The 19,122-nt window shown below is 42.7% G+C and overlaps 1 protein-coding gene across 5 annotated transcripts in view; it reads right to left on the reverse strand.

Moving 5' to 3' along the window:
• Nucleotides 1-19,122, reverse strand: part of IFT88 (intraflagellar transport 88) — a 269,351-nt gene that overhangs the window by 108,696 nt on the left and 141,533 nt on the right. For all 5 annotated transcript variants that reach the window (XM_030200295.1, XM_030200293.1, XM_030200296.1 and 2 more), the window contains 2 exons: nt 10,524-10,632; nt 5,183-5,333 (listed from right to left, as the gene is read on the reverse strand). In XM_030200295.1, the coding sequence (XP_030056155.1) occupies nt 5,183-5,333; nt 10,524-10,632 (260 nt within the window). The remainder of the gene's footprint in view (nt 1-5,182; nt 5,334-10,523; nt 10,633-19,122) is intronic.

A 19,122-nucleotide genomic window follows, 5' to 3' on the forward strand; every position in this document is an offset into this window, starting at 1 on the left:
GTGAGTCTGATGTCGGTGCTGGGGAAATGGTAGAGACTATTATTAAGAACAAAATTACAGAGCATATTCAAAAGCATGGATTAATGAGACAAAGTCAACATGGATTTATTGAAAGGAAATCTTGCCTCACCAATCTACTACATTTCTTTGAAGGGGTGAACAAACACATGGATAAAGGTGAGCCGGTTGATATTGTGAATCTGGATTTTCAGAAGGCGTTTGACAAAGTACCTCATGAAAGACTCCAGAGGAAATTGGAGAGTCATGGGATAGGAGGCAGTGTTCTATTGTGGATTAAAAACTGGTTAAAAGATAGAAAACAGAGAGTAGGGTTAAATGGTCATTATTCTCAATGGAGATGGGTAGTTAGTGGGGTTCCCCAGGGCTCTGTGCTGTGCTTTTTATATTTATAAATGACCTAGAGATGGGAGTAACTAGTGAGGTAATTAAATTTGCCGATGACACAAAGTTATTCAAAGTCGTTAAATCATGGGAGGACCTTACAAGACTGGGAGTCTAAATGGCTGATGACGTTTAATGTGAGCAAGTGCAAAGTGATGCATGCGGGAAAGAGGAACCCGAATTATAGCTACGTCATGCAAGGTTCCACGTTAGGAGTCACGGACCAAGAAAGGGATCTAGGTGTCATCATTGATGATAAGTTGAAACCTTCTGCTCATTGTGCTGCTGCGGCTAAGAAAGCAAATAGAATGTTAGGTATTATTAGGAAAGGAATGGAAAACAAAAATGAGGATGTTATAATGCCTTTGTATCAGTCCATGGTGCGACCGCACCTCGAATACTGTGTTCAATTCTGGTCACCATATCTCAAAAAAGATATAGTGGAAATAGAAAAGGTGCAGAGAAGGGCGACGAAAATGATAAAGGGGATGGGACGACTTCCCTATGAGGAAAGGCTAAAGCGGCTAGAGCTTTTCAGCTTGGAGAAAAGGCGGCTGAGGGGAGATATGATAGAGGTCTATAAAATAATGAGTGGAGTTGAACGGGTAAATGTGAAGCGTCTGTTCACTCTTTCCAAAAATACTAGGACTAGGGGGCATGTGATGAAGCTACAATGTAGTAAATTTAAAACGAATTGGAGAAAATATTTCTTCACTCAACGTGTAATTAAACTCTGGAATTCGTTGCCAGAGAATGTGGTTAGCTTAGCGGAGTTTAAAAAAGGTTTGGACGGCTTCCTAAAGAAAAAGTCCATAGACCATTATTAAATGGACTTGGGGAAAATCAACTATTTCTGGGATAAGCAGTATAAAATGTTTTGTACTTTTTTGGGGTCTTGCCAGGTATTTGTGATCTGGATTGGCCACTGTTGGAAACAAGATGCTGGGCTTGATGGACCTTTGGTCTTTCCCAGTATGGCAATACTTATGTAATATGAGAGGATACGAATACAGAAGACCTGTCCCCCAATTCAGGAGAAAGGCATCTGATGCTAGCCTGTTGTAGGCCTAAAGCCTGGAACAGAACTGAGGGACCTTGTGGTTGATCTGAGTGGCAAAAAGATCCACTGAGGGGGTGCCCCGCGCTCAGAAGATCTTGTGGGCTATGCCCATATTGAAAGCCCACTCGTGAGGTTGCATTATCCTCCTTAGTCTGTCGGTAGGGTATTGTTTTTGCCTGCCAGATAAGTGGCTTGAAGGAAAATGCCATGCAGGCGAGCCCAATGCCACATCCGGACAGCCTCCTGACATAGAGGGAATGATCCGGTGCACCCCACTTGTTGGTATAATACATTGCAACATGGTTGTATGTTTGGATGAGAACAATTTAGTGAGATAGCCAATCTCTGAAAGCCTTTAAAGCACTCCAAATTGCCTGGAGCTCCAGGAGATTGATCTGAAGATTTGTTTTCTGGGAGGACCAAGCTCCTTGAGTATGAAGTCCATCTATAAGAGCTCCTCAGCCCAGGAGAGATGCATCTGCCGTCAACACTTTTTGTGGCTGAGGAATTTGGAATGGAAGTCCCAGAGTCAAATTGGATCGAATGGTCCACCACTGAAGTGAGTGTACAAGCTCTGGGGATACTTGGATGACATCTTCTAGACTCCACATAGCTTGATACCATGAGAAGCTAAGGTCCACTGAACTGATCTCATGTGAAGTCACGTCTTGGGTGTTATGTACTCTGTGGAAGCCATGTGGCCCAATAATCTCAATATCTGCCGAGCTGTGACCTGCTGAGAGACTCAAACCTTAGACGCAAGTGTGACTAGATTGTCCGCTCTCGTGTCTGGGAGGTAGGCTCAAACCATCTGAGTATTGAGCACGGCTCCAATGAATTCCAATCACTGGACAGGGTGAAGATGGGACGTGGGGTAGTTTAAAATAAGCTCTAGTAGCTCGAGCACCCGAATAGTCATCTGCATAGACTCCTGAGCTCCATCCGGAGAGGTGCTCTTCACCAGACAATCGTCGAAATATGGGAACACGGACTCCCAGTCTGCATAACAATGCTGCAGCTACCACTAGACATTTGGTAAAGACCCTGGGAGCTGATGCAAGTCCAAAAGGCAACATGTGGTACTGAAAGCATGTGTTCCCAGCCAAAACCGAAGATACTTCCGGTGGGCTGGATGTATCGGGATGTGAGTATATGCATCCTTTGTCCAGAGAGCATAGCCAATCGTTTTTCTTGACCTTTTTTGGGATTAGGAATTTATTCAGGGCCCTTAGGTCTAGGATGGGACACATCCCCCATTTTCTTCTGTACAAGGAAGTACCTGGAATAGAATCCCTGCCCTTCTTCACCTGGTGGAAAGGGTTTGACCACATGGGCCTTCAGAAGGGTGTAGAGCTCCTCTGCAAGTGCCTGCCTGTGCTGAGAACTAATTGAATGAGCTCTTGGTGGGCAATTTGGAGGTTCGAGATGCCAACTGAGGGCGTATTCGAGATGGACTATTTGAAGAACCCACTGGTCAGAGATTATAAGAGGCCACCTTTGATGAAAAAATTTTAAACTTCCCCCGACCGGCAAGTTGTCCGGGACGGACATTTTTATTGTGGCTATGCTCTGCTGAAGCCAGTCAAAAGCTTGTCCGTTGCTTTGCCTGGGGAACAGCAGGGGCCTTAGCTGCATGCTGTTGATGGGAATGAGCGTGCTGGGGTTGAGCCTGAGTAGGTTGGCGAGCCAAAGAGTTGTACCTACGACTAGGATAGTAGTAGGAACTTCTCATTGGTTTGCCAAAAGTCCTCCTAGCTGAAGAGGTTGATGCAGAAGGCGCTCAGCAGGACAGAGAATAGCTGGTATAAGTGTGTTTTTTGATTTGGTCAGCGATCTCCTCAACCTTCTCTTCAAGAAGGTTATCCCCCCGGTAAGGAGCATCCGTCAAGCTCTGCTGTATGGATGGGGAGCGGTCCTCCCGGCGCTGACGCTTCTCATGTGCCGAGTCTTTCGACACCCCAGAGCTCCTGGCACCATGTATCGAGGGTGACCAATGACAATACTTCATGGCCTTCGCTCAAAGTGCGTCAACCAATGCTCCTCGGTGCCATCGAGGATGTTGAATCCTCATGTCACCTTGGAGTCAGGTCCGACGATGGACGGTCCCGGAGGCCCTGCACAGCAGGAGGCCTCGAGGCAGGTGGAGACTCACGCGATGCTTCACTGCACCCAGTGTCTACGGGTCTAGTAGCAGCCATGCTTACCGACGCGCCCGATGCTGGTGTGATGCTCGATGTCGATGTCTCCAACCTGGACTCCAAAAATCCTCTGTTGTTGAGCCTCTTGGGAAAGCTGGGTCCTCTTCTTCATGCGAAGACAGAGAACAGTTAGTAGGGCTATGGCCAGGCCAAAGACACTGCAGACACTAAGAATGGATGTTCTTCTCCGAGACTGTACGACTGCACCGGATACAGTAACATAGTAACATAGTAGATGACGGCAGAAAAAGACCTGCACGGTCCATCCAGTCTGCCCAACAAGACAAACATATGTGTAAACCTTACCTTGATTTGTACCTGCCTTGTTCAGGGCACAGACCGTACAAGTCTGCGCAGCAGTACTTCCCGCCTCCCAACCACCAGTCCCACCTCCCACCACCGGCCCCGGCACAGACCGTAGAAGTCTGCTCCCTCCACCATCCTCGCCTCCCAACCACCAACCCCTCTTCCCCCCACCTGCTCCGCCACCCAATTTCGGCTAAGCTTCTGAGGATCCATTCCTTCTGCACAGGATTCCTTTATGCATATCCCACGCATGTTTGAATTCCGTTACCGTTTTCATCTCCACCACCTCCCACGGGAGGGCATTCCAAGCATCCACCACCCTCTCCGTGAAAAAATACTTCCTGACATCTTTCCTGAGGCTGCCCCCCTTCAACCTCATTTCATGTCCTCTCGTTCTACCGCCTTCCCATCTCCGGAAAAGATTTGTTTGCGGATTAATACCTTTCAAATATTTGAACATCTGTATCATATCACCCCTGTTCCTCCTTTTCGTCCAGGGTATACATGTTCAGCACATGAAGCCACTGGAAATATTTGTTGACATGGATGGAAAAACTTCGTCAGCTAAATTAAACGATGCAATGGTGCCTGAAAAAGGGGCAAGGCACAATAAAAAGGAAAGGGAAAGTGCCGACCGAAGTCAGGGCCTAAAAATGGCCCAATGACGACAGAAAAACAATAAAACTTAAAACTGGGCAAAACAATTCTAAGGAAATCAAAGGAAAGGTAAAATAGGTTCCAACAAGAGGAGCTCAACCATAAAGATGAAAAAATAGCTCTCTAAGACTGAGCATATGAGGAGACGCCAAGAAAAACACTTCTCATGCGGAAAAAACTGAGGAGACTGCGCTCGCACTCCACAAAGCTCTCATTTAGCTCTGGTAAATACCGAACCAGGTGACGCGGATCGTCACCCTACTTGTGAGACTAAAGAAACCCGCTTGTCCTCAGAGAATAAACTATGCCAAGTACACAGCCCCTTCAAATCTGTGCATGCTGCTGGCATATTTGTATAAGTATTGGCTTTTCTAAAATTGATTCTTATGTACATATACTGAGTTAACAATGTAAATCATCTTTTTACATGGGTAAATGACACCTAACCCTTCTAAAATCACCTCCAATATGATTACTTTCCGCCCTTTAGTAAATATGACATTCTAAGCAAACACATGAAATATGAGTGTCAGCAATAACATAGTATAATGAAAAATACCTCATAGTAGTACTGGAATGCTTGCGATTTATCACCTTCGTTATCATACAATTCTCCAAGCTTTGCTAGTGCATGTGAATCTGTTGGAACAAAACTTATAAGCTGCATAAGCCACTCAACAGCCTGGTTTGGATCCTCCAACATTTCATATCTAAAATATCTTCAGTTAAGAAAATGAAAATATGCACTAATCACATCATATTTTGTGTATAATCAATTGTTGTTGTATTTAGGGCTTCTACCATTAATTCACGAGAATGGTTTTACAAGAAATGAGGTGTTGATGCCCCTCTACAAGTCACTGGTGAGGCCCTACTTGAAGTATTGTGTTCAGTTTTGGAGGCCGTACCTTGCTAAAGATGTAAAAAGACTGGAAGCAGTGCAAAGAAAAGCTATAAAAATGGTATGGGATTTGTGTTGCAAACCGTAGAAGAGACTTGCCGATCTGAACATGTATACTTTGGAGGAAGGGAGAAACAGGAGTGACGTGATATAGACGTTCAAATATTTGAAACAAAACTTTTCCGGAGATGGGAAGGCGGTATAACTAGAGGACATAAATTGAGGTTGAAGGGGGGGGGGGGGGGGGGGGGCAGATTCATGAGTAATGTCAATTTCAAGGAGAGGGTGGTGGATACATGGAATGCCCTCCCACAGCAGGTGGTGGAGATGAAAACAGTAATGGACACCACACTCCTCTACTTATTTTTTTAAGAATTTTGGGAGCCGGTTGTTAAACTTTAACAACCGGCTCCCAAAATTTAGGCTGGGGTGACTCAGGTCCCCTCCTGGTGGCATTGCATCCAGCTGCCCTGTGGCTTGGGCATCTCACTTGCTTTCCTCCTCTCCAACCATCGCAGCAGCAAAACAAAAAATAGCATGAAACCGTGCGTCGGCTCTTTCTCCAAAACAGGAAGTTATATCCTGAGGGGAGGGAGGAGAAAGGAATCTGGCAGCGGTGCGCACAGAGGAAGTATAACAACTTTTCATAGGTAGAGTAGTAATTTGTTATAAATCGTAAATAGTGTGTCATTTGGAGGTGCTGGTTATAAGGACACTCTAGCACGTGCCACTAAAACAAACATCATGTTATGACAATCAGGTTCTCAACATCCAGAGTTTCTATCCATTTATTTATAACATTCATATCCCACATTAAACAAGAATTAAGTTGAAACCTGGGCGCATTTAAAATCTTTTTTTTTCATGTGCCAAGATCAAAACAGAAAGATGGTCGGCATCCCTGCCAGAAAAGGTTTGCCTAGCATGCCAACATGGGGGGAGGGGAAAGTAAGGAATGCATTGCCCCCCAGTCCACCCCTGCCCCCCCCAAAAAAATTGCATGGTTGGATATGGCCAGAGAGAGCGCCTGTTAAAAATTTTCCAGCACCACCACTGCGCATAGGCAACTTATAAATAAGCTGAATTCCCTTGTTATGGGCCCTAAAGTTAGAAACTGGTTGAGGGGAAGGCAACTGAAAGTAGCGATAAACTTTGAGGAAAGGGATGTTACTAGTGGTATGCCACAGAGATCGGACCTTGGTTGACTTTATCATTTTTTTTTATTAGAGATATTGCCAACGGAATGTCTGGTAAGGTTTGCCTCTTTGCATATGTGGATAACATGGGGATCTAGAGAAGCTTTAAGAATGATCAAGAATTTGGCGGCTAAGATGTAATGCTAAAAAAAAAAATGCAGGTTCATGAATTTGGGCTGCAAACATAGCCGCCGAGAGGGGGGGGCAGGGGGGCCAAATTCCCCGGGCCTCTGGGGGAGGGCCTGGCGCAGGGGTCTCTATCTCCTGCTCCTGACGGGGCCCAGGTGATCGCGTCTCAACAGGAGCAGGAGAGAGAAAATTCCAGCACCGGGCCCCCCTTGCATTGCCTGCCTAGCAGCTGCTGGGCTCTCAGGCTGTGCATGCTCAGTTTTGAGACTAAGCATGTGCGACCTGAGAAAAGCAGCCGCAGGGGCAGGCAATGCTGGGCAAAGGAAGGAGCCGCGCTACCTGCAGCTGGCGGGGCCAGTCAAGGTACTTCAGGTGGGAGGGAGGATGGTGGCAGTGGTGACTATTTTGGGTGGGTGGCGGTGACGGCGATGACAATTCTGCCCCGGGCCCGGCGGCCCTGGCTGCAAAAACCTGATGGAGCGGTATAGTAGAGAGGGTGAAGTATTTCTGTGATCTATCTGATGGTCTTAAGATGGCCAAACAGGTAGAAAAAGGTGACAGCAAACCCAGAAGGCTGTTTGGGTCCACAGGGAGAGGAATGGCCAGCAGGAAAAACGAGGTGATCGTGTCTCTGTATAAGTCTCTGGTGAGACCCCATTTAAGGACATAGTTATCTATGTGGACTCCCATAAAGATGTTATTTTACCACTAACGCATGTTAATTTTAGCAAAGGTCCCATTTTATACAATGACACTTGGTTACTAATAATGGGTTAAGAGTAAAACAACATATCTTAACAATATCTCACATTGATAATGTCCCCCCCTAAGAGCACTGTGTACAATTCTGGAGACAGCATCTTCAAAAAATAAAAAATAAACTGAATACAGTTGGTCCAGAGAATGGCTACTAAAATGGTCAGTGGTCTTCATCAAAGAATGTGGGGACAGAATTTTAAGACCTCAGTATGTATACTTAGGAAGAAAGGCGACAGAGGGGAGATATGATAGAGATGTTTAAATACCTCTGTAGAATATAAACATACAGGTGGCAAATCTCTTTCAATTCAAAGGAAGATCTAAAATGAAGGGGCACAAGATGAAGGTAAAGGGGGATAGACACAGGAATAATCTAAGAAAACACTTCTTTATGGAAAAGGGTGGTGAATGCCTGGAACAGCTTACCAGTAGAGGTGGTGGAGACAAAAAACTGTAACTGAATTCAAGAAAGCATGTGAAAAACAGACAGGATCTCTTAGGGAGAGGAAGAGAGAGTAGATGATACGGGCATACTGGATAGGCCATAAGGTCTTAAATGCTGTCATTTTCCTTGTTTTTATGTTTGTGACTTTCTTTCATAACATCCAACTGGAATCTATATAATTGTATTCTGTATTTCTGAACACCGTTTCAATTTTAGCTGAACATGGTTTACATTTTTTTTTTTAAGTATGAAAAACACTTTTCCAAAGAATTTGCAATCTACATGGTTACTTGAGGCAACAGAAGATAAAATGACTTCCATAAGATCACAAGGTACTTCCATGCTGAAAGTGGGATTTTAACCCTGGTTCGCAGCACATTGCTTTAACCGTAAGCCCACACCCTTCTCTGTTAAGATATCAGTAAGATAAAGATCACTTGGCACCCCCAATTTGCTTATTTTAATTAGCTGCTATGCTGTCATAAATCTTATTTATTCTTGTGATCTTCTCCCTCCCTTTCTCTGCTAATAACATCCCTTAATGTATGTCTCAAGCATGCTCAATTTCCAGTAGCATTTTAGATCCTACCACCTCTGCTGAACATCTATTCCAGGGTTTCCCACTATCTTCTCTCCCTTCTGTTTCATATGATCGCCTCTCATCCTTTCTATTCTGCTTTGTTATTAATGCTTAATAGATATTTGATTTGTTAGATCATATCATCCTTTTGGTCTCAGGAGTTCATTTTTAGCTCTTTAAGTCTCTCTATATATGGCTTATAGTTAAGGCATATTTTTCAACTGTTTATAATATATCTATATCTATAGTGTTTATGTTTTAGCTATTTTCATTAGAATTTCATGTAGAGATATTAAACCAATGGTTTGTGGGGGGGGGGGGGGGGTAGACTTGTAAACATAAGGGGACAATGCAGCCCTAGCAAGGTCCCTCAACGTTACTGAAAGCTACATAACTACAGCAGCTACAATGGGTTAGCAGAGGCAAAGAGAAGACCAGCATTGGAACAAGGGGTACAAGGGATGAGATTAAGAAAGTGGTTAGGTTTTTCTGCTGCCTACATAATTTACACTGAATTGATTTTTTTCTGTTGGGGGCCATGTGCTATTTCGGTGGCTCTCCTTTCAGATGCCTCCACAGTATCAATGTTCTTTAAGTAGATATAGTCTCCAGAACAGAAAATAACATTTATGCACAAGACTTACAGAGAAAAATTCTTATTTCCCTTTCCTATTAGTGATACTTTCTTTTAATGTATCCAGTTAAACTATTATTTTTCTCAACTGCTTTGACATACTGAATGGCTACCACAAATTTGTCAGAGATTATGGCCCAGAGGTCTTCTCTTTTCTGGTGACTACTATGTCCTTGAATTTCTGTACTCCAAATACAAGAGCTAGTATTTGTTGAATTAAACCATAGCTTTCTAACTTTCAGCCGTTCTTCAAACTTTTTTTAAAGAAATCTTTCATCTTGTCTGTCATTGGTGGAAGGGCTAGATGGAAAAGTAAGCCTGTTTGCTGGTAAGAAAATCTGTGATAGTCAACATGCCCAGGGACAAAGTGAAAAACAGAAGATAAAATGGTAAAGTACAGCATTATGACAAGAATTTTGATTACCTTGACATGTTGTGTATAATGGAGTGTATGCATATGGTACAGCTTTCCCAATCCCACTAATATAAACTAGTGTAATATAAATTAAACTAAACATGCAAGCATTTCTCAAATGCATATCTTTCAGTTATTTTCAACTGAGGCTAGAAAAGCATGGATTTATAAAACCTTGTTTATTCAGCAAGTCTTTTGATAGAAAATGTGAAATAAACTGTATTGTGCTCTACAAATTCCAAAAATTATAAATTGAGAAAAAATTCTTAACAGAAAAAATAATAAATGGATGAAGAAAACATTTGAAAAAGTTCCCTTAACTAAAAAATAAAAAGACTATAAAAATAATTTAACAATACAAAATTACAGAAACTTACCCTGTACCTCCTATGTTTTGTAAGAAAGTGAGAGTAAAGACCTGCTTTGTAATGTGCTGGAGATGAGTAAATAACACAATTTCTTTTTTGGCATTTCTTCATCTTCAAATACTGCTCATCAGACTGCACGCCTAGGATGGAATACACCCTCAGCTACCATATTAGCAGCAGCTTACTTCCCTCCTTCCCTGGGTCTGAGTATACTACTTCTGCAATGTGCACATAGGCTTCACATTTTGTTATCATAAAGCTACATTCTGAGTCATAGGGATGTCCAAAGAATAACCATTAAAAGACATTCCCTACATATATGATGTTATTTGTATCACAGACCTTACTTTTGTGGACCATTTATTAGCCTTCATTGAAACAAACAATTGTATACTCTATGAAAAATATGTTTGTGCAATCTCCTTAGATTCTACCATCAGTAATGGACTTCATAACATGCTTGAACAGGATACAGACTTGCTAACTGGTAGAGAACCTGCGCATTGTTTCGAAGGATGGCATGTAATTTCAGAAAACAATCCAGAGCCTCTTCTAGTCTGCCTAATTTCTTGTATGTTAAACCTAAGGGAAAGAAAGAAAAAATATGAAAACAACACACTAACAGAGAAATGTTCCGATTATATATAAAAAAGACTAACATACGCAATAAAATTACATGGTTTTCCAATATTCAGTTATCTGGGCATCTAGAGTAATTTGGAGAGATGACGTCAACTTTCTCAAACTTGGAACTTGAAATTTCTAAAAGAAATATTTGCTAAATTCGGTGAATTAAAAAAAACGTATCAGGTCTTGTGTTAAAAAAAGCAGGATTTCTGAACCACACTTTTTAAGTTATATACACCCCACTTATGCAAAATTTTAGGATAGCCCCCCATTATGAACTGTACAATGCACTCGTGGCCTCACTATCCCTTATATATTGCTTGTATCACCCCACTGATGTCCTGCACATCTAGGACTGGGGCAGATGGCCCATGCTGAACATGCTCACACACTGTCAGCACAAAGTCAGGTCATGAAGCCAACAATATTTGCCCAAACTCCAACCCTGAACATGCCTTTTTACATTTTAATGCAGTTTTGTCCATGTAAAACTATAGGGAATAATTAAGAAATTAAGATTTGAAAACATAATAAAGGAGATGTTCTTCCGAGTATTATAAATACTTTTATAATTATCTCATAATAAAGTCCAGTATAGGATCATGTTGCTAAGAGTTTTTAGGAATAAAATTAAATTCTAAGCACTACTTTATCAGGACACTCCACATTTAATTTAACTACTTCTGAAAAGCAAGTACATCCAACATGATATCACAAATACTACATTTTCACTGCACAGAAACATCTCATTCACAAAAGGAGATATTCAGAGCATTTTTGAGACAAAACAACACACAAAGTAGGAACAATAAGACATATTTAGAATGTGTGTATATTTGCGAGAAACATTAAGTGAACCCCTAATTTCTTTAGCATAATTAATTGGTTAATTAGAACCAAATGCTTAAATAATTGGGTAACAAATCTATCCTGCAGATCAAATCTGCACAACTAAGTTTGGGCATCATGTCCTATATAAAGGAGCAATGGTTCTGAGCTTGGTCTTTCTCACACAAAAAATTAGTGGGAATTCATCGTCATAATAAAAAAAATTCAAAATGAGCATGAAAAAGAGTAGTTTATGCTCACTGATCTAGACAGGGTTATAACAAAATTTCTAAACATCTGGGGCTCGTATCTATCCACTGTCAGTAAGCAAGAGAAAAAAGTTGAGGACTACATTGACTGTCCAGGAGGGGTCATCCTGCCAACATGAAACAGGAAGATCATCTATGAAATCACAAAGAACCCCAGACTAACGTCATCTAAAGATCTGCAGGCATCTCTCACTACAGCTATGAGGATTCCTGTTCAACTACCAAAACTGGATGGGAATGTTGCTCATGGGAGAACAGTTTAAGAAAAAAAAAACCTTGCTCCCTAAAATGAATATTGCTGCCTGTCTCAGGTTTACCTGCTCCCTAAAAAAAAAAAAAAAAAAAAAAGAGTATTGCTGTCTGGCTCAGGTTCATCTTCTCCCTAGAGTATTGCTGCCTGGCTCAGATTCACCAGAGAGCAACTGGATGACCCATAAGTCATCTGGAATAATGTTCTCTTGGCAAATGAGTCAAAATTGAACTTTTCAGACACAACAAAAAACATTTTGTTTGGCAAAAATCAAGCACTGCCTTTTAAAGTAAGAAACTCATCTAACTGCCAAGCATGGGAGTAGATGTATCATGATATGGAACAGCTCTGCTGTGTCAGGACCTGGACAATTTGCCGTCACTGCTCGAACCAAGAATTCCACTTTATATCAGAAGATTCCAGATGTCAGGCCATCTGTGGGAGCTGAAGTTGAACCAAAAGTGAATCATACAGTAGGACAACATCCCAAATATTCATGTAAATCTACTACAGAATGATTGAAGAGATGACTTCATATTTTGGATTGGCCACGTTAAAATCCCAATCTAAATCCTACTGGAATTTTGTGGCAAGACCAGAAAGAAGCTATTTGTGCAAGGAGGCCCTAAAATGTCACAGATTTGAAATAGTTGTCTACAGAATAATTGGCCAAAATCCCTCAGGAATCATATAAGAAACTGATCTGAAAACACAAAAGTAGTGAACTTCACCTATCACAAAAACTGCAGTGGACTTCTATAATGGAGGCTTAACATGGAGAAACCCCTTCATGAACCAGTAAGAAGCTTCAATGGTATCCACCAAGGTCTGGTAGGCAGAGAGCACTCTTATGGAGACATACATCTGAAGGCCTCACTGATACAGATACTAAAAGTAGTGTAAAATTATAGCTCGTAGACATGATGTGGGGTTGAAATTAATAAACTGTTTCCACTTGAAAGAATATGTTTGTCTAGTTGATAACTTCCTGGCAGCTATAAGAATGGGACTGGAGAAGTCCCATGAAAAGACTAGTAACTGCTCAAGTTCCATGCCATGAGGGCCAAAGTTGTAAGTGTTGGAAACTAATGAAGCTTTTGTGCAGGTAGAAACAGCCAGAAGCTTCAGAAGTGGAAATAAGTTCTATCAAGGCCAGTAAGGTATTATGTGGACCACTGTGTTTGGCCATAGCTGGAATTTGTGAAAGGTCTTCAAATGAAAGGATCTGGGGAATACACCTAAAGGAAGGACCAGGTCCATGGAATCAAGAATGTGTCCCAGGCCAGGGTTCCCGGGGACAGCATGACTAAACAGTGATGCTAGGGGTGAAGAGATCAACCTTAGGTGCTCCTACTGCTTAGAAAATGGAAATGAGAAATTTTGTGTCTAGAAGCCACTCGTGTGGCTGAAGGGCTCTGCTGAGCTTGTCTGCAATTTGGTTTTGCAAGCCCAGGATGTAAGCCACTTGAATTTTAATGTGGTTGAGTTTGACAAACTCCCAAATCATTGCTGCTTCTCAACATAGGGAGATACAGCCCGCCCCCTCTCCCCACATAGCATTGCAACCCAGTTGTCTACGTGTATCAACACTGATGAATCCTGAAGAATGTGATGGAATACTCAAAAGCATAATAGATTGCTCTGAGCTCCAAGTGTCTGCTGCATCCATGTGACACTTGGATGTACCTTTTAGCACTGGGTGCACAGCATGGACATGGAAAATGAGGGTTTTAATGCTGTCCTTTAGAAGGAAAGCCTTTGCATGACTTGTGTACAAGATAGTGTTTATAAAGGAAAGATGACTTCTGAGAGTAGATCAGAAACTGCAGGGACTGGAGAAGATGCATAGTCTCTGCTACTAGAAGGCCTGCACTTCTGAAGAGGTCCCTAGGAGCCAGTCATACAGAGATGGAAATACAAGATAGTCCAGTGATAGGAAGTAGGTTGCTTCCACCACCAGGTATTTTATGAAAACCTTGAGTGTCAAGAACGGGCCAAAAGAAAGGACTTTATACTTTAAGTGTTTGATCTGGAGGTGGAATATCTGAATGCAATTGAAACACATTGATGGACAACCTTAGCTATTTATTTATTTATTTTATTTGTTACATTTGTATCCCACATTTTCCCACCTATTTGCAGGCTCAATGTGGCTTACATAGTACTGGAGAGGCGTTCGCCGACTCCAGTATGAACAAATACAAAGTGATGTTGTGGTATGATAAGGTTCATGTGGAACAGACACATTAGGGAATCGTAGAGCAGAAGAGTTGTGTTATGTCCATTACGTACTTTGGTTTCGTTGTGTTGCAGAGTTCAGGCATTTAAGTTGGATCGGTAGGGTATGCCTTTTTAAACAGGTTGGCTTTTAGTAATTTCCAGAAGTTTAAGTGGTCATACGTTGTTTTCAAGGCTTTTGGTAATGTGTTCCACAGTTGTGTACTTATGTAGGAAAAACTGGATGCGTAAGCTGATTTGTATTTAAGCCCTTTGCAGCTTGGGTAGTGGAGATTTAGATATGTTCGTGTTGATTCAGATGAGTTTCTAGTTGGTAGGTCTATGAGGTTTGTCATGTATCCCGGGGCTTCGCCGAAGATGATTTTATGAACCAGGGTGCAGATTTTGAAAGCAATACATTCTTTGATTGGAAGCCAGTGCAGTTTTTCAAGGAGGGGTTTTGCGCTGTCAAATCACGTTTTTTCCAAATATAAGCCTGGCTGCCGTGTTTTGGGTGGTCTGAAGTTTCTTTAAGGTTTGTTCTTTGCATCCTGCATAAATTCCATTGCAGTAGTCTACGTGGCTTAGTACCATTGATTGTATCAAGTTGCAAAATGTTTCCCTCAGGAAGAATGGTTTCACGCATTTGAGTTTCCACATTGAGTGGAACATTTTCTTTGTTGTGGATTTCACTTGGCTCTCTAGTGTAAGGTTGTAACACTGAGAATTTTCAGGCTGCCTGAGATAGGGAGGGGTGTTTATACTTATGGGGTTGTCCGCACTGTATTGGGATGAGAGGATGAGACAGTATGTTTTTTCTTTATTGAGTTTTAGTTGAAATGCATTTGCCCATGAGTCCATGATGTTCAAGCTAAGATTGATTTCGTTGGTGATTTCTGTCAGTTCATGTTTATAAAACAATGTTCTTGATACTTGTCCTTATATTATATAGAAATACAATCACTCATTAGGGCAAGCAGTTTACTCTGCTATATTGATAACCTTAAAGTTATAGAGGAAAGACTTCAGAAACTCAGTCACAGCTGGCCCTGATTTAAACGGGGCTGCTGACTGCTCTGCGTGGCTAAATTTAAAGCACACGCTGGCGAGAATCTTCATTAGTCTAAAACCTCTAAAGCACTAGCGAAAACTTTTTTTTTGTTATTTTCAATTTTTCTTATGTACGCTGTGCTACAAAGGTACTATAAAAGTACTTAGCTGTGATCGTGCTGGTGAGGTTTAGAAGGTGCTGTGAAAAAGATGCAAGGTCCGGCTCCTTAAGATGCCTAGTGCGAAACAGGAGCTCGCTGTTGGGCGCGGACATTCGCTATCACCTCAGCACGATCACAGCTAAGTACTTTTATAGCACCTTTGTAGCACAGCGTACATAAGAAAAATTGAAAATAACATTAAAAAAAGTTTTCGCTAGTGCTTTAGAGGTTTTAGACTAATAAAGATTCTTGCCAGCGTGTGCTTTAAATTTAGCCATGCAGAGCAGAGCAGTCAGCAGCCCCGTTTAAATCAGGGCCAGGTGTGACTGAGTTTCTGAAGTCTTTCCTCTATAACTTTACGGTTATCAATATAGCAGAGTAAACTTGCTTGCACTAAAGAGCGATTGTAGTTCATGTTTATAAGGAATGTATATTGTGACATCATCTGCATAGATGAATGGGTTACCTTGGTTGGATAAGGACATAGCTAGTGGAGTCATCATTAGGTTGAAGAGGATCGGTGATCGTGGTGATCCTTGAGGTACTCCACAGTCTGCTTTCCACGGTGATGATATGTTTGAGTTTGATTTCACTTGATATTTTCTAGTGGTTAGGAAACCCTTGATCCAGCTAAGTATATTTCCACCAATCCCGAAGTAATCTAGTAGTCTTAGTAATATGTTATGGTTTACCATGTCGAATGCACTAGACATATCGAATTGGAGGAGGAGTATGCTTTTACCTGTTGCTATTTCCTGCTTGAATTTGGCTAAGGGAGTAATTAGTACTGTTTCAGTGCTACAGAGGGGGCGAAATCCTGTTTGTGATTCATGTAATATTGAGAATTTGTTTATATAATCAGTAAGTTGTTTAATTACCATGCTTTCCATCAGTGTAACTACCAGTGGGATAGATGCTACTGGGCGGTAGTTAATGATTTCGTTTGTTTTTTTTTTTTCTTGGTATCTTTTGGTATTAGGGTGAGTAGGATGTTACCATTTTCCTTGGGAAAGAGGCCTTGCTGAAGCATGTAGTTTAGGTGGGATGTGAGGTCTGCTATGAAGTGGTCAGGGGCGGATTTTATGAGGTAGCTGGGACAGGTATCCAATTTACAGTGTTCCTGCAGCCAAGCCTCATTCTTAGTTGTGACATCATCAGTAAAGTCCTTTATAAAGCACCTTGGAACTTTCATGCCTTGCCTTTGCAACAGAGGTCTTCAGATGAGTTCTCATCTGTGTTGCACTTCCAGCCTGCTTCTGCTTTGTCTCTGGTCTGTAATCTTGCTTCTGTTCCAGCCCTGCTTGTCTTCAGCTTCAGTCCCTGCTCTGCTTGTATTCTGTACTGCCTGTCTTCAACTTCGGTTCCAGTCCCGCTTGTCCCAGTCCTTCCTGTCTTCAGCTACAGTTCCTGTTCTGCTTGTTTTCAGCTTCAGTTCCAGTCCCGCTTGTCTTCAGCTTCAGTTCCAGTCCCGCGTGTCTTCAGCTTCAGTTCCAGTCCCGCTTGTTCCAGTCCTGCCTGTCTTCAGCTTCAGTTCCAGTCCTGCTTGTACCAGTCCTGTCTATTTTCAGCTTCAATCCTTGGTTGGGTGGTTCGCCTGCTGCTGCCATTCACTGGCAGTGGCCCAAGGGCTCACTATTCTTGAATCCGTGACAGATTGCAAAGGCCATGAGCTCAGCAGAACCATCCACCATGCATAGGCTTCAGGATCACTCTCTTCAGCTTTCAAGTCTGTCCTTACGCATGGACTGACTCCAGCAATGCATGGAGGCACACATGGACCAGCTCCTGCAATGTATGGAGGCATTCCAGGACCGCTACCTAAAATCAACAGCTTCTCAAGCCTCGGTTCCTCTGAGGTCGGACCCAGTACCAGCAATAGCTCCTGTAATGTCAGGTATCTGTCTTAAGGCACCACCGAGATGTGACAGTAATCCCAAAGACCATAGAGGATGTCTTAACCAGTGCAAAATATAATTTTTGAGCTCCAAGCCCAAGATTTTCCTTCTGACAGAACCCGGGTGGCATATATTATTTCTCTGCTGTCTGGTCAAGGCTTAGCATGGGAGTCTCCTCTTTGGGAAAAGGATGACCCAGTGCTTCATGATCTCCATAGTTTCTTGGAACAATTTAAATGGGTCTTTGAAGAGCCTGGTAAGGTCACATCTGCAGCTTCCACGCTCCTGAGATTAAAGCAGTGAACACGGACCAAGGGTGACTATGCTATTTGGTTCCAAACTCTGGCTTCTGAATTGACTTGGAACAATCAGAGTCTTGTCATGACCTTCTGTCAGGGGTTGATGCCCCAAATTAAGGATGAATTGGCCGGACGTGAGCTTCCAACCAGATTAAACGACCTTATTGGACTCTGCAATATGATATTCAATTTCAGAAGCGTAGCTGAGAATGGCGCACCTCAGAAAAGATAGGCATAAAGACATTGAGTTATTGATACATGTCACAGGTTCCTAATCTGAAGGAGATCCCTCCTCTAGATCCTGTAGAACCCATGCAAGTGGATCATACTCCACTCTCGGTGCAAGAGAAACAGAGGCGTCGGAACCTTAATTTATGCCTGTATTGCGGCGACAGTGGACACTATGCAGACTGGTGCCCAAATAAACCTGGATCCTTGAACCAAGGTATGACTGCAGGCATAGCATTTGCCTTATCCTTCGGTTCTCTTTGTACTCAATTCCTAATTCCAGCAGTGCTCGATCTAGGTTGAGGAAAGGAGCATACTGAGGTTTTCCTGGATTCCGGGGCTGGTGGAAACTTTATAGACGAAGCCGTGGACCGTCAATTCAAGGACACCTAAGCACACAAATGGTCCCAGTGCGCTTGTGTATTGGCGACCACAAGGAAGACCTCACTTTATACGTCCTCCAAACAGCAGTGCAACCCACTGTATTGGGTCTACCCTGGCTTCAGAGACACAATCCGACCTTAGACTGGGGATTCTTGCAGAAAACATTGCCTTGCCTCTGATGCTTGCAGTGTTGTTGGTGAACAACAGTACCAGGATTCCAACGCTTGGACCGATATCAGCGACCAACAGTCCCTGGACTCTGATACTTCTGTGGTAACTCTAGCCATCGCCTGCGTAACTGGTGTTCCACCCCAGACCACTGAGTTCCTGATCAAAAACTCTACTACATCCAAGATTCAGATTCTCTCCAGTGGTTGTTCTAAGAAGACTCCTCAAGACTTGATGTCTTATAACATGCCCGAAGAACCGGACCCTAGATATAGGGTTCAGGACATCTCTGTTACCAGGTTGGCTTATGGTCTCGAGAACAGCCCATGGCAATCCAAGGGCTGTAATAGTACTCTACTCCCATCCCACTATCTGTTGGAGTTCCCCAGGGATCTGTTCTTGGACCCCTTCTCTTCTCTATCTACACCTCTTCCCTAGGCTCACTGATCTCATCTCATGGCTTCCAGTATCATCTTTACGCTGATGACACCCAGCTCTATCTCTCCACACCAGACATCACCGCAGAGACCCAGGCCAAGGTATCGGCCTGCCTATCCGACATTGCTGCCTGGATGTCAAACCGCCACCTGAAGCTGAACATGTCCAAGACCGAGCTCCTCGTCTTTCCACCTAAGCCCACTTCTCCTCTTCCCCCACTCTCTATCTCAGTTGATGGCACCCTCATCCTCCCCGTCT

This window comes from Microcaecilia unicolor, chromosome 4 (genome assembly GCF_901765095.1).
Source record: "Microcaecilia unicolor chromosome 4, aMicUni1.1, whole genome shotgun sequence".
NCBI lineage: Eukaryota > Metazoa > Chordata > Amphibia > Gymnophiona > Siphonopidae > Microcaecilia > Microcaecilia unicolor.